The sequence below is a fragment of the Macaca fascicularis genome, chromosome 4 (genome assembly GCF_037993035.2).
Source record: "Macaca fascicularis isolate 582-1 chromosome 4, T2T-MFA8v1.1".
Lineage (NCBI taxonomy): Eukaryota > Metazoa > Chordata > Mammalia > Primates > Cercopithecidae > Macaca > Macaca fascicularis.
The window spans coordinates 93,438,665-93,461,531 of NC_088378.1; the positions used below are offsets into that span (position 1 = coordinate 93,438,665).

Here is a 22,867-nt window from a genome sequence, read left to right on the forward strand (position 1 = left end):
AAACACCTGCTGGACATCCCTACCAGCTTTCCCTTTAACAATGGAGCTAGCCATTACTGAGCACTTGCAATGAAGGGCTTTAGGCACTGTTCTAAAGCCCTTCAGAAATGTTACCTCATTTAATACTCACTAAAACCTTATTAGGTAGATACTTTATTATCCTTGCTTTATAATGAAGGAACTGAGTCACAGATAATTTAAGCAGCTTGCTCAAGGTTGTAAATATGGTAAATGCTAGAGCTGGAATTTGGGTCCCGGCCTGATGTGGCTTCAGAGCCAACACTAATGACAATGATGCCTCAAATTGCGTGATGTCTCAGGTTACTCAGAGTCTGTGCCTTGCCCAGGCAGCAGTGTACAGGACCTCTGAGGACAGATCGCTTTAGATGAATTCAGAGTCGTTACTACCTGCCAGGTGCTTAGTGCCAGTCACTTGCAACCATTACCAGGGGCAACTTGCTGTTTTCTGTTCAAATATTAAACTATCAAAATCCGAGACAAGAAAGTTTCCCAAATCTCATGTAACTTCAGAGACGAATCCTATACCAGGAGGAACACCTGAGCCACACAGGAATTCTTGTGGCCTCCTAAAAGTCTCATGTTTATTGATAAACTCTGTTCATAGAGTGCTGTGGCTGTCATGTTGCCATGGTCACTTTCGCTGTGTTACCATTGGGCTCTGGGAGCAAAGTAAAAAAGTTGAAATCGAAATAATCCCTTTAAGCATTTATGGAGTTTGATCCTGTCAGGTCTCTGAGCCCAAGCCAAGCCATCACATCCCCTGTGACTTGCACGTATATGCCCAGTTGGCCTGAAGTAACTGAAGAATCACAAAAGAAGTGCCAATGCCCTGCCCCGCCTTAACCGATGACATTCCACCACAAAAGAAGTGAAAATGGCCGGTCCTTGCCTTAAGCGACGATATTATCTTGTGAAATTCCTTTTCCTGGTTCAGCATGGCTCAAAAACCTCCCCCACTGAGCACCTTGTGACCCCCACTCCTGCCCGCCAGAGAACAACCCCCCTTTGACTGTAATTTTCATTTACCTACCCAAATCCTATAAAACGGCCCCACCCTTATCTCCCTTCGCTGACTCTCTTTTCGGACTCAGCCCGCCTGCACCCAGGTGAAATAAACAGCCATGTTGCTCACACAAAGCCTGTTTGGTGGTCTCTTCACACGGACGCGCATGACAGATCTTCCATGCTGTGTTTGGTAATCTGGAGTCCTGGCTGTTCAATATTCCCTTTCTAGTTCCTCCTTTATAGTTATCACTTGAAATGTGAACAATAATAAAATAGCTACAATATCTTAGTTATCTACTAGGTGCCAAGTGATATACATACACTATCCATTTAATCTTTTTCACAGTTATACAAATAAAATATTTTTGCCATTTTATGTATAAGAATAACAAACACTTAGAGAGGCTAATTTGTCCCGGCTCACACAGCTAGTTAGTGACAGAGTAGAGTTTGGATTCAGAGAAGCAATTAAAATTATTGAACTGAATAAGATTAAAGACAATTGCTTCCTCGGGTCACTTTGGGCAGGGCTGAGGAAGGGGGCAGGAAAGAACCAGGTTCTTCATAGTTCAGGAAGAGGCCAGTTCCAGTTTCTTCTGCATTCTCCAAAGAGCCAAATATTGTGATTTCTGCCTGAGATTGCTTCATGCTTGGACACAATGGACTTTAGTAATAGTGCTGATATTATTTTTGTTACGTAAGTCTTTATAGCATGCAGTGCTTCTGTCTAAAAGAGCTCTTTCTGTAAGCATGGGAGGGCAGGAACTCACCTTCATCCTCAGAATCCTACGGGCTCATTCCTTTGTGCAGAGGTAGATTTTCTGTGAAGCTAAAGAAATTTACATCTTCAGGGACTCTCCCTTGCTTGGGCATATGCTTTTCTAATATTTGAAAGTGTAAAACATTTTAGCCACAATTAAGACTGCGGTTAAGGCTGAGTGTGGTGACTCACATTTGTCATCCCAGCTACTTGGGAGGCTAAAGCAGGAGTATAATTGCTTCAGCCCAGGAGTTCAAGGTTACAGTGAGCTATGATCACACCACTGTACTCCAGCCTGGTGACAGTGACACCTTCTAAAAAAAAAACAAACAAACAAAAAACCTGCAGTCTCTTTTCATATGAATTCTTTTCCTTGCCTTTTCGTGTTGGATAGTCCCAGACTGGCTGTGGACATTTTCGAGATTTGGCTAATGGGAAATTAAATTGGGAGTCTCTCTATTTGGGTTTAGTGAGATGGATTTACGTGGTCTGCAGTCATTTTCAGGTATAGTAATAATTATTGCTACCTGTCCACGTGCAGGAATACTTTCAGAAATCCTCTTCCCACTCATCTGGGATCACAGAATGAAGACACAGTGGTTGTAATACTATATGAACATGTTGTGCTGTGCCAGAAGTATGTGGGCAGTAGAGGAGAAAGGAGACTTGAACATTTTTCAAGTCATCATAACAAAAAATTGTAAGCAAACGTTTTGAATCTCATCAATGCCGTGTTAAGTCAGAAAAGTCAGAAATCCTCTCCTACCATACATAGGAGTGCAATCAACGAGTATGCGATCAAGAAGAAAAAAGTAGAAAAAAAGTACGATGAATCAGGAAGTTAATAAATAAATATTTTTCTGGATTTTTTTGATGTTTGTGGTATTTGTTAGCTGTTTATATGTATACTTTGTGGTGATTTCTCATCTTAACTAAATATTCACACATATCTATTACTTATAATTTTTTTATTCTATTAAAGAGGGCCCCCATAATTATATAATCTTATGTAATCTGCCCTTGCCAATACAGGATTTAAACATGCACTAACTAATTAGACTCTTCACTGAATCTTGGTGACAGGAGGGAGGAGGAAGAATCCAGACAGGTGGGCTGCCAGGGGAGTGGCTTCGGAACTGGACCAGGACATGGGCTCTCTTGCTCTGGTGTAAGCAGGGCCGGTCCCACATGTTGTCTTGGTCCCCATGCCTGACTCATATGGTCATCTTTTTTCAACAAGGCCAGTCTAATGAACAGATAGCTGTCAGCACTACAAAGGAGGGAAGGCTACCCCACCCGCTACCACATCTCTTCTCCACCTCCTGTGGTGGCCTAAAGTATTAGAACTAGAGGCACATTCCTTTGGGTTTGGTAAGTTTTTTAGTCATTGAGAATAAAATTAAAAGCAAATGTTTTACCAACAATTTCATCATAAGTCAATATTAAATATCCCTTAGTCCTGAGGTTTAGGAATGTTGATAAGGACAATGATGATAACCTACCAATTTCTGAACATTTACTATGCCTCAGGCAATGTGCTGCACAGTGTAATGTGTGGCATCTCAGTCAATCCTGCAACAGGAGGAAACTGAAGTTTATAGGGTGTCATGCAGCTCTAAGTGACTAACAAGAGATAAAGTCACAAAAATAGTTAAATGACAAATTATGAGGCAAAGGCTTTAAAATTTCAGGTATTTCCCAATTATGCCTTGGGCTGGTCCTTCCCTTTGCTGTTTTCCTCAACTCTAGTAAAATGCTGATCACTACTTCTCTTACTCACAAGGAACAGAGTAGAATATATATGTGGGGTTTAAAAAATTAACCCCCAGGCAATGAAAATATGTTTTCTTCAGCATAAGAAGCAAAATTGGTATTAAACACCAAACGACACCTGGATTGCAGGAAAAAATCAATTACCAAGGGGGAAAAGTTTTGCAAGACAACTAGAGCTAGGCAGTTAAACATTAGCATTCAATGGTTTGAAGTGTTTGGGTTTTGCAATGGTGTGGTTTGGAAGCTTTCCAGCAGAAAAGCTATTTTCTTTTAAGAGGATAACTCTCTGCAACATTTTCTTTGCTGAAATAATGTGATCCTTAATGACGTCTTATATGACCCAAACTTTAAATAGACCCTATTATTTTAGCTGACCTCATTCTAACCAGGTTTTTACAGGTCAGCCATGAACTATCAACAGCTTCCTGATAATTAATCCTACTTGCCCAAATAACTGTTAGCCTGTTAGCCTTATCTATGCTAAGAGGAAGCTTTTCTATGCACCAGACTTCCTCAGTGAATAAAACACAAACTGAAATTCTGCAGAAAGGGCCAACATTGTGAGGTTTGAGAATGAAGAAACAGATTGAAGATTACGACGCTGCCCTGTCTTCAGCTCCTTGCTTGCTGAAATTCTGTGGTTCATCTGGCACAGGAATGGCTTTACAGTAGAGTCAGCAGCACAACTGCTCAGATCAGGAGTGGTTCTCTGGATGACTATCAAGATGCATGGACGACAACAACATACGCAGTTACCTAAGTGGTCTGGATTGCTCTAAGAAGCAATGGGGGAAGATATCTCAAGTAGCCACTAGAGTTGTTTCCACTAGGGTTTAATTTTGTGCCATTAGAGGCTCATTCTTTTGACTCTGAAGAGCTCTAAGATTCTACTAGGAAAATACAGCTGCAGTCTTTGGTTGTCACCTACTCAAATGCAAGACTGGTGTTTGATAAAAGGAGGGAAAAGAGGCATGCTGTTGTAACTGATGCTGTCAGGACTCCAGGAAGAAGAAAGGTGATGAAATAACAAAATTGCTTTCTTCATTTGGTGAAGGGAGTAAGGAGCTCATGCTGGTCCCATCTAGCAATTTGTAAATGGGTTGTTTGAACATATGGGTCTTAACATGTTCATAGATTGTGGGTGTGTGTTTGTGTGTATAAAATGAAAAGGCTTATTATTAGATGTAGCCTTTTGTCAGCATAGTATAAAGTTCCTCAGGTAAGGGCATGCTTTGTAATTAAAGGCTTTCTGCATCTGCTAATTGCCCATGATATGTACCTTTTCTTTCCAAGTCACATTTCTGATTTTCAATAATGATTTATTACTAACCTGTTTTCTCATCAGGTTAAAAGCATATCCCAAATAGTTTAAATCCAATGTGCTCCAGTACATATAAAGAGACTTATTAAGACGATCTTTTCTAAGAAAGGTAATTGTATCTTACATTATACAAAACAAAACATAAACATGACATATAGTCCAGTGCAGTGTGCATTTTCATTTCTCACTGTGGCAATGATGTGAATTTTTGGACATGTTTATGGTGGTGACTTTATACATTAAACTGAGCAGAGACCAGATTGCATTGTGAAGTTTAGCAAAGCTAGAATTGAAAACTCAGAAGCCCAAGAAACATTCTTCAGAAGGAATGAAGACTGAGTAGAGGTAGGATTTAATATTTCCTGCATGCTTTGGAAATATTCTGGATTTGTTTCTAAACTTTGCTAGACATATGTCAATGACTCAGAAAAGTCATGCTCAACAGAGAGGTGAGAGAATGACCTACTGGTGACCATCAGGTTCTGTTTCAATTTTTAAAATATGTATCCTTCAGAAAAAAAATGGCAGGTTACATGTCATTTTCCAATGTTAATGGTTCAATTTTACTAGATTTTTACTATGCTTATTATAATTTTTCTTAAAGAATAGGTGGAACATAAACATAAGAATGTGAAACTTAAAATACATCACAGGACTCTGTTTCCTCTTTTTTTTATGTCTCCTTTTAGGCGACCTCTTCCATTTCCATGTATCTGAAGACATCTTTACCTTCTTTCTTTTACTATCACCACTTTAGTCTAGGTCAGTGCCTTTTTGATCACTATGAAGAATAACAAAATCACTTCACAATATAATCCAGTACTTGCAAATGCATGCCTATATGCACAAAAATTTGAGAGGAACTGTTATGAAATGATGTGGTGGTCTCTGATATTTTCTTTCTTTCTTTTTTTTTTGACAGAGTCTCGCACTGTTGCCCAGGCTGGCATGTAGAGGTGGGATCTTGGCTGACTGCAACCTCCACCTCCCGTGTTCAAGTGATTCTCATGTCTCAGCCTCCCAAGTAGCTGGGATTACAGGTGCCTGCCATCATGCCTAGCTAACTTTTGTATTTTTAGTAGAGGTGGGGTTTTGCCATGTTGGCCAGGTTGGTCTCAAACTCCTGGCCTCAAGTGATCCACCTGCCTTGGCCTCCCAAAGTGCTGAGATTACAGGTGTGAGCCACTGTGCCTAGCTGATTTTTTCTATTGTACATTATTCTCTTTCAATGATATTGTGTGTTAAGACCACTAAAATGACTGTATAACACTGATGGGTTGTGATCTATAGTTTAGATAGCAGTAATCTAAAATAGCATCACCATTTGCCCAGATATCTGCAGCAGTCTATTAACCCATTTCTCTTCTATTTTTCCCTCATGAATTCCCCATACGGCAGCAAAAAGGATCTCAAAAGACAAATCCAATCATGCAACTCTCCTGCTCAAAGCCTTCAATAGCTTCTTACACTTACACAAAAAAATCTAAACTCTTTCAAACTCCTCACCACACCTACATGATCTGACCTTTGACATTCTGTTCAGCCTAATCTCATGCCATCTCTCCCTTCCTCTGCATGCTCTGGTTCCACAGAACACATTTCAGTTCCTCCAGTACAAGAGATTCTTGCCTGCCTGGGTACAAATTGCTCCCTCTGCCAGGAACACTCTTTCCCCAATTTCTCATGACTGGCTGGTGTTTACTCTTTAGTCTGGTCTTATTTTCTCTACAAAGACACCTTTTTTAACCATCCCAGTTACAGTGGATCATTCCTTCTTATTTTTTATTTCAACCCATTGTTTGAACACTTACACTTGGAAAGATGGAAAGAAAATATCACAGCTAGAAAACTGACCAAATAACAGGCAGGATGGGGGTGGGTAGAGGACTCACAGCAAGAGATAGTGGAGTCTTTTAGGGCTGGATGTGTTCATCTTAGGATTAAGGACTTAAAACTTTGGAACTATGACTTTGCACAATGTATCTTGCCTATAATGCCTGCCTTTTCATTTTTGTGTAATATCGAATTGTATTAATTTACAAAATTCTACATGCCTCTACTTTGCTAAGAAGGATGAAGGAAAGAAAGGGTTTGGTTACACATATGCTAACAATTTTTTTTTTTTTTTTTTTGACAGGAAATACTGTTGAGCCTAAGAGGCGGCAGAATAGTGGAAGCCTTCCTGAGTGCAGGGCCTGCCACTTGTTCAGGAGCCATGACTGGGGATGCTTTTGACCCCACAGCCATCTAAGATAAGCCACTTCTCAACTACCATGTCTTCAGATTCATCCACATGAAACTTGATAGAGCCCCATTTCTTTGAGATGTGGCCAGGCAACTTGAACTTGGTCCTGTGTAGGAACTCAATCACATGCTCCTTGTTCTGCACCTTGGTATGGATGGACATGATGACTTGGCCAATGTAAATTGTGGCCATGGTACCCTGGGGCTTTCCAGAGATACCCTTCACACCTGTTTGGAGCCTACACTGGGAACAGTGTAAGGTCAAAGGTCGGAGACATAACCATACATTGGAAACGGCTGTCTCCTATGTTCTTTAGAGCAACCCATATAAGAAACAAACTATGTATATGACAAAGGAGGCTGTTGTTTGTAGCCATTACACCGAGCCCCTGTGAGGAAAGGAGTGCAGCTGGCTTAATTGACTGCAGAAGATGAATAATTTTAAAAGTCTGCTGAGTCCCAGAATTCGGGGTGACAGTGGTAATCAGAGTGACAGAACTCTAGAGAAAGGCAGTGTTCATAGAAAAGAGTCAGAGGTTGCTGGTGGGGTCTGCTCCCACCAGCTGGAGGTTCTTTTCTTGATTCAGAACTCACAGAGTTTTATGTGGTGTTTTAATAAGAAAGATGTTTCCATCCTTGAACCATCCCTTCTCTAGCTTGGAGGTCCTTCCTGTGCTATAAAGATCACAGATAATTTGCTGGCTTTGTACAAGGGCAGTACTATTGAAAGGGACCTGCAAGCTTCTTTGTCCTAGGGACTAAAAGTCCCTATTTCTGCCCCAGCAGTTCCAAATCTATAAACAGATATTTTCACATGATATCACTCCTCACCAGTTGCCAGTTGGAGGATGGAGATGCAGGATATATTATAATAGTCGTTTCTGAGTTCAGGTAGAACTTGGAATCAGCCAAATTTGCCTTAGGCTCAAACTGTATGCCCTGAGAGATAACTCCCACAGTCTTAAGATTGAGAACATCATTTGAACTCCCATAGGCCTGATGCCTAGAAGGAGAGCAACCTGGTTTTTGCCCCTTCTTCTGCCTTTGCTGGTCTCCATGCCTAAGCATCACGTTCTATCCAGCTCCTGCAGATAAGTTAGCTGGCCTGAGTGCCTGCAAAGGACCAGGCATTCTCTAAGGCATATTTTACATGTTGCAAGGCATATTTAGCATTCTCTAAGGCATACTCTAAGGCATATTTACATATTTACATTCATCTAATACTGGCCATTCTGTTTTTCCAGTCTGGTCTTCCTTCACAATCTTGGGTTTATCCCTTCTCAGCTCAGCACTAAGGGAGTGTTTCTTCAAAGCTCTGACATGTACTATAGGTGCTGCTCCCAATGGTTCCCATCTTTCTGATTCCTTATAATTCCTCAGTAATGATTTGTGCTAACTATTTTTACTTTTTTCCCCTGAGTCTCAACCTTGAAGAGTTTACTGTGGCCACTTGAAATTAAGTATGGGCTGCTTTTAATGGGACTAATTGTTATAAGTTCTCATAGGAAGAATCAATTTCAAGAATGAGAAAAAAAAATCCATCCTCAGGGTTCCTACATCCTACCCTCGGCCTCATGATTTAATCACTTCATTTTAGAATAACGCACTCAGCTGTTTCCACATCAGCCACTGACTTTCCCCAAGAAACAAATAATAAGGAAGATGTGGCCTTAACTAAGATGGCCTTGCCATAGGTTAAAGGATCATGGACAGCTGATTTCTAGTGCCTTTAGATCATTGGAACAAAGCCAATTTCTTCCTCAGACCAGTTTGCTTTGATTTGCAATTTATTATTAACAAAATGAACTGGCTATTTTGGGACTTGGGTCTGAACTATTACCTAAATCCTGACTAATCATAGTTTGTGAGGTGCTGCAACAAATGCCTGCCTCTGTCTCTTTCATTCTTTTTCTTTCTCTTCCTCTCTCTTCTTTTTTTTTTTAAGAATATCTTTTTCTGGAACAATGAAGCAGATAAGAAATACAGGAAACCATAGAGAGTTAAATAGCATTTATGGAATTGTGAGGATCATCTACTGACAGTAAGAGCAGTAACACAGAAACAGACTTCAACTGGCAAGAAACAGCAGGTCACTGCCTGCAGGGGTTGACCAGCTCAGAAACTTGACTGTTTCATGTGTTTGGGTAATGTAATCAAACACAGATGCTGAACCAACTTATGCTCTAATGACATTATATTTGATATCTTCTACTTAATTGTAATTAAAGTTCAATTTCCTAGATCAATTAAATATATTAAAATATTTTATGGGCATTTATCAGCCTAAACTGATTTTTACAAACCACACAGTGGCGTCAGGAGGGTTCTGTGTTTGAGAAGGCCACAATGCTTTTCAGTGAGATACTACATTTGTCCATAGGCTTAGGGAGAATAATTTACATTTCAGTTTTACAAAATTAACATTATGGTCGGCTTTCAACTAGGTATGCAAAGGTCTTCAATTTTAAGTGGAAGAATGTCTGTGGGTGTGTGAGTATTGAATGAATTTCTTTTTTTTTTTTTTTTTTTTTTGAGGCGGAGTCTCGCTCTGTCGCCCAGGCTGGAGTGCAGTGGCGTGATCTCGGCTCACTGCAAGCTCCGCCTCCCGGGTTCCCGCCATTCTCCTGCCTCAGCCTCCCGAGTAGCTGGGACTACAGGCGCCGCCACCACGCCCGGCTAATTTTTTTGTATTTTTAGTGGAGACGGGGTTTCACTGTGTTAGCCAGGATGGTCTCGATCTCCTGACCTCGTGATCCGCCCGTCTCGGCCTCCCAAAGTGCTGGGATTACAGGCTTGAGCCACCGCGCCCGGCCTGAATGAATTTCTTATATTTAATTTCTGCTATAACTTAATAGCCAATAGACAATAAGAAATGTTGCTGTCAAAGAGGCTTTTATGGGAATGAACTAGAGAAAGAAGCATAATTCTATACAATGGATGGAAGAACACCATACATCTCAGATTTCTGAAGATGTAAAGAGATTTCAAATAGACTGTCCCTTTGTCCTTATAAGCATATTAGTTGTTAGGCCACATACTGTGATTTTTGATTTAGGATACATATTCACTATACTTAAATGTCCTAAAAGTGTAATAAGAACAAAAGTCATAGTCAAAATGTATATATGCTTATTATTGTAGAATTTGAGTGAGTAGTAACATAACATCCTCAGAAAAGGAAATGGTATGTTTTTAATTCTGTGTCCCATGTATGAGAGCAAAATTTGCAATCTAAAATTGATTAATTTTCATATATCACTTGATTAAAAAACAGAATAGTGGTGGAAGCTTCTGGAGAATTCCCAGAAGCATTAAAAGATAAACAATAGATGGACAAGTTAAATCTGCAATAAAATTCCATTAATCATATGTAGCTGAGGCTTTAGAAGTGAGTCATCAAATAATCTCTGGAAACTTTGAGGATATTTACTAAAATTTTAAAGCTGACTATATTCCAACTGAAAATGTTATCCCCCTAAGTTAAAAGAGAACTTTTATCCAACACACAGAACATATCTAGGTTATTTAATCTATATTATTTGCTAGGTGATTTTTAAATAACCATAGTTACTAGACCTAAAGGATTTATAGTAGGTGTCTGTTGCAGTGGTGATGGCACTAGATTGATTCAACAGTCATTTATTTGTATTAATGAATAGGAAATGAGAAAGAAGATTTGTGAAAGAACAAATAATCTAGGGGAGTTAATGAGCACATGTGTGTACACATACTCTAACTTCCCAAGGAGGCTATGTTGTACAGTGCTCTCCCCCACCCACCTTCAAATCTGCAGCCCACAGGTAGAGAGAGGGGGCCATGCCCTATATTAGGAGTTGAGGGGAGTCAAAGGCCAGGGTTACTCATGTTTTAGTGCAGTATAAAGTGCAGTCTGTAAAGCCTCTGGGTAATTTGATCAATGCAGGCATTCAAAATCTATAATGCGAGTTCCAGAGTAAATGTTTGGATCAACTTGATCTTTAATTAAATTTAGAAGAAAACTAAAATTTCCATTTTAGCTGAGTAAAAACAAGAAGTATAGCCAGATATCTGGCTCTTAAATATGATGTATATAAAACATCTAAATAATTAGTTTGTTTTTCAATTTTTGAATTCAAATGTCTGCTATCTTTAGACTCAAAGTGGATTAAGAATTAGTCATGATAATTCAATTTCTTTGATTTATGAAGAATGTGTAACTCAAAATAATGACCGATCCAATCTGTAAAGGGTAATTACTTTTATGTCGGAAATAGTTTTATGTCATTCCTGCACTTGGTCTAGAGTTACGTGTGTGTGTGTGTGTGTGTATACACACACATATATATAGAAATACAATACAATGTACTACAAAAACATAATTCAAATATTATGATAGTATATTTATTCAAATGATTTCCATGATTCCACAAATTTAGATGGCAATTACAGAGCTTCTAAATTTAGTATATAAAAATGATGCTAGAAAAATGGGTACCTACCATTTTTAAACATCTCTTTGAAATGTTAAACTCTCATATAAAAATCATAATAGTATGCATAATAACTAAAGTGAAATACACTATTCTTAACGTTATCATTTACTTTTAAGATAGTGAATTAAAAATACACTATTCTGCACTACTCTGAGCATGGACTAGACTTAATCTCCAAGTATTTCTAGCTCTCTAGAGTATACAAGGTGCCTGTCTCATGTCTGAGCACTTTGACCTCGACAAGCCCTGTAACCCACAGAACACAGATAATGTTCCAAGACAAGTCCAGACTTGTAGAAGACATAGACAAGTCATAAGTGTTTGCAAGAAACATTTCTTTTTTAAAACACAGCAACACAATCCATATCTAGTCAGTGTGAGGCTTACGAACTACTGCTCACAAAGATCTCACAATAAGTAAACAGAGTGGAATCTGGTTGCTAAGTTAATTCCAGTGAATTACAAAATAAAAAAAAATCTTTGAAATTTCAATGGAAATCGGGGAGAAATTGTTGGGCAAAGAATCTTGAGTGCCATATATTTTTTCCCTTTCTATTATTTTAACAAGAGTTTATGTTAAGAATATCACTTTTATGCTAATAAATTATTCACTTCCATAAGTAATTATGAATTTCAAAACCTAGAGGGCAGTTCTGTTACCCTTTAGGGATATCTTACTCATCTAAACTATCAATATTCAGCCTTCTTAATCATGTGTCAATCCAAATTCTCTTTTATTTCCCAGCTCCGCTGCAGGAGTTGTAGTTTATTGGAAACTGTTATCTTCCAGTTGGACACTTTCATGGTTCAAATATCAATAACCTTTATAGCTTTTGTTCTCCTCTACACCTTCTTGGCTAATGCCTAATTTACTAGCATCTTTAAACCTTTTCTTTTGTTAGGAAAGAAAACTTGAATTTCTTTTATTCCATATTACCAGAATAAATTCTGGCATTTTAATGTAATTTCCTACAGAAAGTCTACAGCTAGTTTCCATATTTACACTTAACAATCCCAGGGTTTTTAAGGTAGTCATATTTTTCTTCCTAGAGTCTGGTTTGAACAGTTCTTTTTTAAGTGTTTTAAAAATGTCCATTATCCGAGTAGCTTCAAGAGAAACTTTTGTTTAGTTATTATGTTTTGTTCAGTTTTTCAGACTTTCTAAGACTGTGTGTTTTTTGGTTGCTTATCACATTCCATAGTAATTTCTCCCAAACATCAAGATAACATTAGTTGTACTATTTAATTTGTAATTTGTTTGGCAACAGATAATTTTAAGGTCAGGAAAGGAAGTTAATAGGAAAAGATAAAAACAAGTGATGGTAGAAATAATACTAAGAAGGTTCTTTCAAACATATATGCATTATTGAATCAATGTACGGTTTATGTATGTATATGAGTAAATAGGCCTTCTACAGCTGCCATAGTTTAAATCTCATATAAAAAAATCAATAATCAGTAGCTAACAAATGTATCAATATATGTTGTACAGGTAAGAAGTAGCTGAAAATATATCAAGATGAGCTGGATATAACATACCCATAGAATACAGCCTTATTTTTTACAAGGTACCCAAACATTTTTAGCTAAATTCCTTCTAAAAAAGAGAAATAATTTATTATATTCTTCCCTTGTACTCTTCACAAAACCTTACAGTTTCCACAAGTAAAATCAATACTTTCTTCAGGGCAGTTAAACATATTCCAGCACAAATTTACAAAAAAATTATAATACAAATATTAAAGTTTACTTATTCATATTTGATGGTTTTTGAAAATATAGTGTATTTCTAGTTTACATTTTGCCAGATGAATGTAACTTTTGAATGTCTCTTTTGTCTGGAGTAAGGAAAACAGTCTGGTCCATGGGCTTGCAACACTGATTTAAACGGCAAAATTTCACAGAGATGTCACAACAGGAAGAAGTTCTGGCATAATCAGCACTGATAATAGCATAAGAAAATACTAGCTAGTCTTTCTGATGAAGAATTCTGCTAAAGGACAATCCAAATCAAGTTTGATTGTAAGAGCGATGATGTAGGTCTGACTGATCATATTGATTGCTTGCATATTGTATTTCCTAAACTCACTAATCTGTAACTGTGAATGGAGTTATTTTTATGCGGTCATACACTTCAAATAAACACACTTAAAATAAAATCTTAGGACATTACACTTATAAGATGCTCAACAGTAGAGTAGTGATGCTTTATACTATGTCCACAGGTGAGAATGTAGCCCACATAAAAAATCCTCTGTGTAGCTACAGGATCTCTTTAAACTTAGCTGTTTGATGCTGATCATTTAAATGCACTCACACTGATGTAAGATTAAACAGTGTGGTTAGAAGGGTTTTTGGCCCATGATGAGGGCAACTGAGTTTAACCTTAACTTTCCCATAACTAGCTGTGTAAATATAGGGAAGATCATCTAGCCTTTCTTCATCTCTAAACTTAGAACTTCATGCTAATCAGAACAGTTTTGAAGATAAAATAAGATAATATAGAAGAAAAATGATTGAAAAGTTTAAAACTATGAAAGCTAATCTGTTGATTACAAAGAATATACAAGTAATATGTTGAATGGTTATTCCCAAACTAAGCTGTATGTCATGGATGTTGCCAGTCTTCCACAGGCCCTGAATAATGCATAAACATTTTTTATTTTCCTGAAGGAACATAGGAAACATCATTTCACAAGCACCATTTCCCTGTGAAAACAGGTAATGTATTTTCCCAAGTGAGTTTTAATTTTTGCATGAGGCACTTTGATCAGTTGCTGTTCTACAAACACTAACTGGACAGCAGAGAGATGTCCAGTTCACTCTGCAAAGAAGGCATATGTGTGTGCATGCTTGGAAAAGCATGCAATACCCCAGTGGTCTCTGGAATTACTAGGATTTGGGCCACAAAGGCAGCAAATGGTTGGGGGACAGAGGCAGGTCGGGGAGTACTCAAATTCCTCACACTACCACTGCTCTGCCTGCATTGCAGGGTGCTTCTAGAAGTACACGCCACTTTTTGTGGAAAGGTTCCAAGAGCAGAAGTGGTAGAAGGTGGAAAATCAAGAGAGAAAGTGGAGAGAGCTGGTGTGGAAAGACCAAGAGCAGGACAGGAATATGGGGGGAGACTGGCTAGAATGCTGTGAGAGAGGGAAGTAGCAGGCTTAATGGCAGGTTTTGTGTGTGTGTATGTGGGGGGTGGTGGTGGGGTGCTTTTTTCTCCTGTTTCTCCTTCTGGGTATGAACTTGAAGGAGTAATTTTGTATTTGGAGGCTTCCCATCTTCTGAAACCATTTTTGAGAAGGTAGGAAGCAGGGCAAGAAGGGGAAAGTACCACTGCTAAGTGAACTCGGGGCAGTCTTCAAACACCCCACTGTGTTTCAGTGTGTCACGTTTCTTGCAAATTCTCCATAAGGTGCTAGCTTGCTAGCTCTTCGCTGCCACGGAGGTCATTCGTGGCTGCTGGGGAAGAAGTGCCCATCTGCTTCTTCAGGTCATTGTGCATTCTGGCCCTCAGCAGTTGTTTCATGATAAAATCACTTGGTCTCCAAAGTTATGCCCAACCTGAATGTCCAGAACTTGAAAAGAAAGAAGAATCAGAGTGCAGTTCCAGCTCAAGTTTAAGTCTAGGAGGAACATGAGAAGACTGGGAACAAGCCAACTCACGGAATGTAAGGAACTGACGTGCATGAGTCTGAACCAAGGCTCTGTGATTTCTCTAAGATACTTAACTTTCTTGTGCCCTATCTTTCCTATGGAGATATAATGTGTACAGTTCTGGTGTTTAGAGAAAGTTTAGAAAATATAATGTATATAAAATATTTAGCAGAGCTTCTGGGATATAATAACAAACTCAATAATAATAACTATCATTAAGGCCAAAGCTGAACATCTTATTTTGCTAAGTCCAGATTGATTGTTACTGTAACTTTAAAAATAAGATGAACTAATTATAAGTGTTTCTTTCTCAAAATTGTATGTAAAGCTTTCCTTTAAAACCTTCAGAATAAGGACTTTTTATCTGCTCGCTTAGAAAGCAGTTTAAATTTAGGCTGTCCGTATTTCAGTTTTGTGGTGTTCTTAACTTTATCAACTAAGAGCTTCATATTGCCATAGGTTTTTGTTTTTTTCCTTTTAAGTAGGAAAAAGTAAATAATTTACCAAACAGGTTCAGAAGCTAAAGCCTGGGGGAAAAATTTAGCAACTTTGCATCTAAATTTAATCTAAGAGTAACTGTGTTGAGAAATATCTTAGTTGTGAATGTATTTGGAAAGTATAGACGTACTCATTTGATAATTATTTTGGCTATATAGAAAAAAATTAATGGTTTCAATTGCAGAATCTGCAATTTTATGTAAGGATGGATATTTTTTTCCTAGAATGTAAATATTATTTCAGTTTGAAGACAGGAAGAAGTGGGACAATGAACAACATATGCTTTCATTCAACAATATGTAATGATTGGCCACTATGTATCAGGCACATATTAATCCAGTCAAAGATTAAATTGCCCACAAAAGCATTGCCAAAAGTAAGATATCCCAGATGTCCTAGTGCAGGAGGCAGTAGGGTCTGGATTATGGTTGGGAAAGGGGGAATGTTTTGTTAAAGGTTTAAGGAAGTGTCAGCCACAAAGCATTGGATGCTTGGGGGAGAGACGGTCTTGGCACACTGCTGCTGGGATTATCTTCTCCCCAGCATACAGCACATAAGCAGGCCCTGCAAGTCCAGCTTCATGCTGTACTTCCACCTCTCAGTTGTGCCCTCCATTTCTGGGAATGACCATGGGATCAGCCTTTGCTTGGGGGAGGGTTCCCACTTAGAGAACTGTAGTATGGTAGCTGTTGTCAGTGCAGTGCAAAGTGTGGCTGGGTCCTTGTGTCAGGATCACCCTGATAGCTTGCCAAAATGCAGATTCCTTTAGTGCTATAGAACGAAATCCTGGGTATGCATAGGCAGATGTCCATCAGCTCTAAGAGTCTTCTTTATTTTTAGTTTTTGGAGCACGGGTAAAAATAAAGTAAAAAATAATTGTAGTAGAGCTACACACACACACACACACACAGCCTTGATTTTTCAAGTGCAGTGTGTCTAACATTGGCTTTGTTTTAAAAAGGGGCAGAATTCATACCGGCCTTTGAAGGAAACATTTTTAACAGCGGTTTTTTTTTTTTTTCTTTTCTCTTCTCTTCTTTTCTCTTCTCTTTTCTCTCTCTTTTTTCATTTCTCTTTTCTTTCTCCCTTCCCTTCCCCTCCCTTCCTCCATTTTCTTTTCTTCTTTTCCCCCTCCCCTCCCCTTCATTCTTTCTTCCTTAAATCCTTGCTATTTGTGCTTGTCTTGTCTTCCAATAGAAGGTACTGGTAAGCTACAGACCACTCGCTACCCCGTAATGACCACTAAACAGCATTCACAGCCAAATGGGTTGGGTTAAAGGCCTGACCCCACCACTTATTAGTTGTGGAACTTGGGAATGTTTCTGAATTTCTTGGATTCCTCTGTTTCTAGATCCCTAGGAGATGGAAATACCTTCTTCTTGAAGATTAAATTAGGTATTATGTTAAGGAGCTAAACAGGTTATAGCCCAGACGTGTTCAATAAGTTCCTGGTACTCAAACCTTATCTCAAGGCACTACCAATCTCATTTATTAATCACGGGGAGTGCACATATCTTTTCTCAAACATTCCCCAACTCTATACGCTTCCCTTTGTAGATAACGCTCTTCTCCTCTTTCCCCGACTACTGAAGGAACATCCATTCTTTCAAGAACCAGTCCAAATGACACCTTCTCGGGTGTCTCTCCGTTTCCTATGTCGTTAGCCCGCCACGCGATTTCGTCAGAATATACTTCTCTCATAATACATATGCAACTGAACCATAATTATGCACCTGGGTGCTATGCCCTCTGGATTATGTGAAATGTAGTCATTCTTAAATCTTCAGCATTTAGCTTGTTGACTGGCACTAAGAGGTCACTAAATGCTCTCTCTATACACATGCTCACACAAGAATATGCATATACATATATATGTATAAAACGCCTGGTTAAGATAGATTCATGCGCCGATGGCTGGTCCGAGGAACACATGGGTGTGCTCTGAAGGCAGCGATGGCCCTATGCGGACAGGGTAGTTGTCCTAGAGTCCCCAGGCGCACCTCAGTGCTTAGGCGCAGCGCTGAGGGGACCGCCTCTGCCACGGAGCCAGTCGGGTTTCTCCATTTTGGGACGCAGCTCGGCAGGGTACCGGCAGGGGGCGGCGTTGTCACGCAGCTGGATGCTCCACGGGTGACACCCCCGCACCCTACCCCTCACCCCCGAGCGGCGCAGCTTGGGCGACTAGGCCGGGGCTGCCCCCGTTAGGAGGTGCGGGCTGTTTGTCCTCCCAGTCTGGGCGGGCAGGGCTGAGCAGGGTTTGGGGAGTATTCTGTGACCCGGTCATTCTTCCCTCTGCCCCACCTCAGTCCCCAGCAGCGTCTAGGCGCTGGGAAAGCTGCTCTGGCATAGTTGATGGAGGCAGAGAGCTGCCGAAGAGAGGGCCACAGTTTCTAGCAAAGACAGCGGTGGGCGGCGCGAGTGAGCGTGGGGAGAATTAGCTCTGCCGAATTCACCGAAACTGGATGGGAGAATTCATTTTATTCTTGAAACTCCTATTTTACATCTCGTGGGAAACCAAATCGTATTCCACTACACTATGATGCACTTAAAATGGCCAAACCTTAGTGGGACGCGAGGAACGCGCTTGGCTGCCAATTTTCTGTGCGAGAACTGAGAACTCGCAGCAAAGGCACCCGACACCTAGCGGCCCTTCCCCTAGACTCGGAGGCAGCACTCACTCCCGGGGCGCGCTGTCCGCGGGGCACTGGGCCCGCCCAGTCCTCGGCGATTGGTTGCTCGCCCGCGTCTGCTCCGTGACGCACCCTGGCCCCCGCGACACACCGGCCCCTTGGAGCCACTCGTGCGCAAGAGCCGCACACGCCCGAGGCCCGTGGTGCCGCCCCCGCGCCTTCTCCGGCTGGCCCGGAGCTCCCCGGCGTGCTTCCCGAGGTTTCGAGAATCGAAACCCAGTTATCAACAAGCCTTTCCCACTCACGCGCCGTGACTGATTTGCGTGCACGAGTGAACTCATGAGTCCACGCTTGGACCAGGTTTATCAATGGAGTAAATGGTCTAGACACCGAGGTTTAAAAGAGCAGTAGTGAGGAACCTCCGGAGGCCAACAGTGGGAATCTCATGAAGGGCTGTATCCGCGAGAATTTTGGGAAGTTTCTGCAGTTGCAGGATTTTAGTCGCGATCTGGTTTTGATGATCAGTTATGATTCCTGGGGCATTTTAAGTGTCTCCTTCTGGGGAAAATGAAAAGAGATTTGTGGGAGGGGGCGTACATAAATGTATGTATAAATATACGAATCTACCGGCGCGCACAGTATCGGCACATACAGCCCAGCGCCTCGCGCTCACCGGCCGTCGTCCAGCACCAGCTGCTGGGCTAGTCCGCTGCGTGCCCTGCGGGAGGGGGCGGGCAGGGGGCGGCGCCCTATGCAGATGAGGAGGGTGTGGCGAGCGTGCCGCTCCGGGCCCCGGAAGCGCAGAGAAGCCCAGTATAAAAAAAGTACTGAAGACATTTTCCCCGCACAACTGCTAAAGCTCCAGAGACACGAGCGTGTGTGGCAGCAAGAGCCGCCACCTTCAGGACCACCGCAGCTGGGGTGGCAGCGGCGCGGGAGGGGGCGCGGGGAGGGAGTGGTGAGCTCAGGCGGCAGGGGTCTGGGAAAGACGAAGTCGCTAGTCGCTGTCGGAGCGCACTCGCAGCTCCTGGAAGTGTTGCCGCCTCGCGGTTTCTCTCTCGCTCGCTTCGCTCCTAGAAGGGGCGGCCGCCTCCAGGTGACACAGACGGGACTCTCGCTTGCGCTTTCCAGATGCATCAGAGATATTTTTGGTGCGGGGCTGCTCTGCGGGGGGCGGTGCGCGGCTGGGGACTGTAAGGGCCGGGGGAGGTAGAGTCTCCGAGGAGGCCCGGGGCCAGGGAACTATCGGGGGAGGGGGCGCTCTTTTCCTGGTTGGCCTCTGCCCTCCGCCGCCGCGCGTCCTCACCGCGCTCCTTTCCCTTTCCTTTTAGGACTGACCAGGGCCAAGTGGCGCTCGGCGGGCACTACATGGCGGAGGGCGAAGGGTACTTTGCCATGGCCGAGGACGAGCTGGCTTGCGGCCCCTACATCCCCCTAGGCGGCGACTTCGGCGGCGGCGACTTCGGCGGCGGCGACTTCGGCGGCGGCGACTTCGGCGGCGGCGACTTCGGCGGCGGCGGCAGCTTCGGTGGGCACTGCTTGGACTATTGCGAAAGCCCCACGGCGCACTGCAATGTGCTGAACTGGGAGCAAGTGCAGCGGCTGGACGGCATCCTGAGCGAGACCATTCCGATCCACGGGCGCGGCAACTTCCCCACGCTCGAGCTGCAGCCGAGCCTGATCGTGAAGGTGGTGCGGCGGCGCCTGGCCGAGAAGCGCATCGGCGTCCGCGACGTGCGCCTCAACGGCTCGGCCGCCAGCCACGTCCTGCACCAGGACAGCGGCCTGGGCTACAAGGACCTGGACCTCATCTTCTGCGCCGACCTGCGCGGAGAAGGGGAGTTTCAGACTGTGAAGGACGTCGTGCTGGACTGCCTGTTGGACTTCTTACCCGAGGGGGTGAACAAAGAGAAGATCACACCACTCACGCTCAAGGTAACACCACCCGAGATGCACTTGGGCCCTGACCCAGACTGGACCGGGTGTTATGGGGAGCGGGCAGAGGGGCGTCGGTTACATGCCATGAATCTGTGGCCATCACGAGTTTGGGCGCGCGTATTTCTTTGATTTTTGATTTTTAAAATGAGTAAACTGACGTGCGTGGACGGTGTTGTGTGTTTCCGTTTACTTGATGCTTTGGCGCTGCAACTCTTCTCCCAGGTCTCCCCTGCCCTCCCTTCTCTTCTTTCTCCTTATATTTTAACTCTTGGCTTTCCCTGTTGGAGTCTTGTCCAGAGTAGATTCTGATACTTGGCAGAATGAAATAATGTAAATAATTTTTTGAGACATTGTATGATCTAGTCTTTGGGAAAATGACAGCCTGAAGCAGAAGTGAGTCAATGAGTTTTTTCTTGTACTGGAAAAGGTGAATAGATTTCACAGCGGCATTCAGTTGACTCCGTGTTAAAGGTCTGTCTGGTGGTTCTCCGTGCTGGTTCATATGTTAAGGGTATAGTGGCACCCCCTCCCTACCCTCCACTTTAGTTCAAGACGGGTTTTTTATGATTAGTTAAAATTGTCTGAGGTGGCAGGGTCCCAGAATGTCATAATTTAGTTTATATATTTGATTGTAACTGCAGAGTGCCCCTGGAGGGACACAAGATACTGATAACATTGATTGCCGCAGGCGGAGAGGAGAGGAATTGGGTGGCTTGGAACAAGGGTGAGGCTGACTAACCTACCGCTGAATGCCCTTCCGAGTCTTTTGAATGTTGTTTGGATCTGTGTGAATATTGTGCCTATTAGACCATTTTCAAAAAGTAACACTTAAAAAGTCAGACATGACAACAGAACCTCTTACTACTGTGTTACGTCTGCCAAAAGCCTCAAACTATTACCTCTAGTCCCTTTCCCAGACAGTAAAACTACTCGTTAAAAGTATTTTTTTTTTTTTTTTCTATTTTCAGAAGAACGTTTAAGGCTGTAGGTAGTGTTTGGCTGAAACTTGACAAAACAAAAGGGAAAGAGCAAAATAATTCTCAGCTGTGAAGAGGATGTATTTATTTATTTATTATTTATTTATTATTTTCTAGGTTTGCTCATTTTGTTTTATCTTTTAAATTGTAGGAAGCTTATGTGCAGAAAATGGTTAAAGTGTGCAATGACTCTGACCGATGGAGTCTTATATCCCTGTCAAACAACAGTGGCAAAAATGTGGAACTGAAATTTGTGGATTCCCTCCGGAGGCAGTTTGAATTCAGTGTAGATTCTTTTCAAATCAAATTAGACTCTCTTCTGCTCTTTTACGAATGTTCAGAGAACCCAATGACTGAGACATTTCACCCCACAATAATTGGGGAGAGCGTCTATGGCGATTTCCAGGAAGCCTTTGATCACCTTTGTAACAAGATAATTGCCACCAGGAACCCAGAGGAAATCCGAGGGGGAGGCCTACTTAAGTACTGCAACCTCTTGGTGAGGGGCTTTAGGCCCGCCTCTGATGAGATCAAGACCCTTCAGAGGTATATGTGTTCCAGGTTTTTCATCGACTTCTCAGACATTGGAGAGCAGCAGAGAAAACTGGAGTCCTATTTGCAGAACCACTTTGTGGGATTGGAAGACCGCAAGTATGAATATCTCATGACCCTTCATGGAGTGGTGAATGAGAGCACGGTGTGCCTGATGGGACATGAAAGAAGACAGACTTTAAACCTTATCACCATGCTGGCTATCCGGGTGTTAGCTGACCAAAATGTCATTCCTAATGTGGCTAATGTCACTTGCTATTACCAGCCAGCCCCCTATGTAGCAGATGCCAACTTTAGCAATTACTACATTGCACAGGTTCAGCCAGTATTCACGTGCCAGCAACAGACCTACTCCACTTGGCTACCCTGCAATTAAGAATCATTTAAAAATGTCCTATGGGGAAGCCATTTCAGACAAGACAGTAGAGAAAAAAAAAAAAAAAGAAAGAAAAAAAAAAAAGAGTGATCCAGCCCTTATTAGGGATGTGTTTTGTGCAATGATGATATGCTCCTGGTTTTAAGTCTGGCAAAGCTTATGTATCTTTTAATAGATGTGGGAGCATGATCTTGAAAGGATCCTTTTCCCTAGTCCTCCCCTTATTCTCCTACCCAATTGGATTCTATCTTGCAAAAAAAGAGAGACCTGTCAGTAAAACCAACCAGGTTCTCCTCATATAACAAGAGAAGAAAAATGTTTGATGACAATATGGGTTTGCTGTATCTGCTCCCATAGCTTTGCCATAGGAAAAAAAAAAAAAAGTGGAAAGTTTCTTTTAAGATGGAATTCATAAAAGGGAAAATACAGAAGAAAAAAGGTCTCACTCCAACTTGTGAATCAGTTCAGGAGTTCAGATATTAATAGTAACAATACAGGAAAAAGGGGAACTCCAACGTTGGGATTACTGTCTGAGGCTTGTAGCAAGTGCTTTCTGTGGAATGATCTTGTTTTGCTAACAAACGGCTTGCTCCGAATGAACAGTAGTAGGTTGGTGCAGTTCTCATAACAATCAGCAGAACTT

At 41.7% G+C, this 22,867-nt stretch overlaps 1 protein-coding gene, 1 long non-coding RNA gene and 1 other non-coding gene across 5 annotated transcripts; 2 read left to right on the top strand and 1 right to left on the bottom strand.

Annotated features, from left to right (window-relative positions):
* Positions 1-5,797: 5,797 nt before the first annotated feature.
* On the top strand, positions 5,798-9,398 carry LOC135970423 (uncharacterized). Its single transcript, XR_010586099.2, has 2 exons — positions 5,798-5,920; positions 7,018-9,398. It is a non-coding gene; the product is annotated as an uncharacterized lncRNA (long non-coding RNA).
* Positions 7,420-7,552, bottom strand: LOC123573216 (small nucleolar RNA SNORA70). The gene has a single exon (XR_006697946.2). It is a non-coding gene; the product is annotated as a small nucleolar RNA SNORA70 (small nucleolar RNA).
* A 9,827-nt stretch (positions 9,399-19,225) lies between the features above and the next one.
* Positions 19,226-22,540, top strand: TENT5A (terminal nucleotidyltransferase 5A). Of its 3 annotated transcripts, XM_065543801.2 has the most exons (4): positions 19,226-19,532; positions 19,713-19,818; positions 19,849-20,316; positions 21,448-22,540. In XM_065543801.2, the coding sequence occupies exons 1-4, from the start codon at positions 19,513-19,515 to the stop codon at positions 22,222-22,224; spliced, it is 1,371 nt and encodes a 456-aa protein (XP_065399873.1). In that variant the 5' UTR covers positions 19,226-19,512; the 3' UTR covers positions 22,225-22,540. The 3 variants fall into 3 exon arrangements, with proteins under 3 accessions (XP_065399873.1, XP_005552542.3, XP_005552543.3); XM_005552485.5 differs by having other exon boundaries at positions 19,713-20,316; XM_005552486.5 differs by having other exon boundaries at positions 19,226-19,477; positions 19,713-20,316.
* Positions 22,541-22,867: the final 327 nt, after the last annotated feature.

Bases quoted from the DNA above. Each gene is read 5' to 3' on its own strand.
- TENT5A (XM_005552485.5), top strand. From the start codon at position 19,513: ATGCATCAGAGATATTTTTG. The intron at 19,533-19,712 runs GTGCGGGGCTGC...CTTTCCTTTTAG, and splicing joins ATGCATCAGAGATATTTTTG to GACTGACCAGGGCCAAGTGG. The intron at 20,317-21,447 runs GTAACACCACCC...TTTAAATTGTAG, and splicing joins TCACACCACTCACGCTCAAG to GAAGCTTATGTGCAGAAAAT.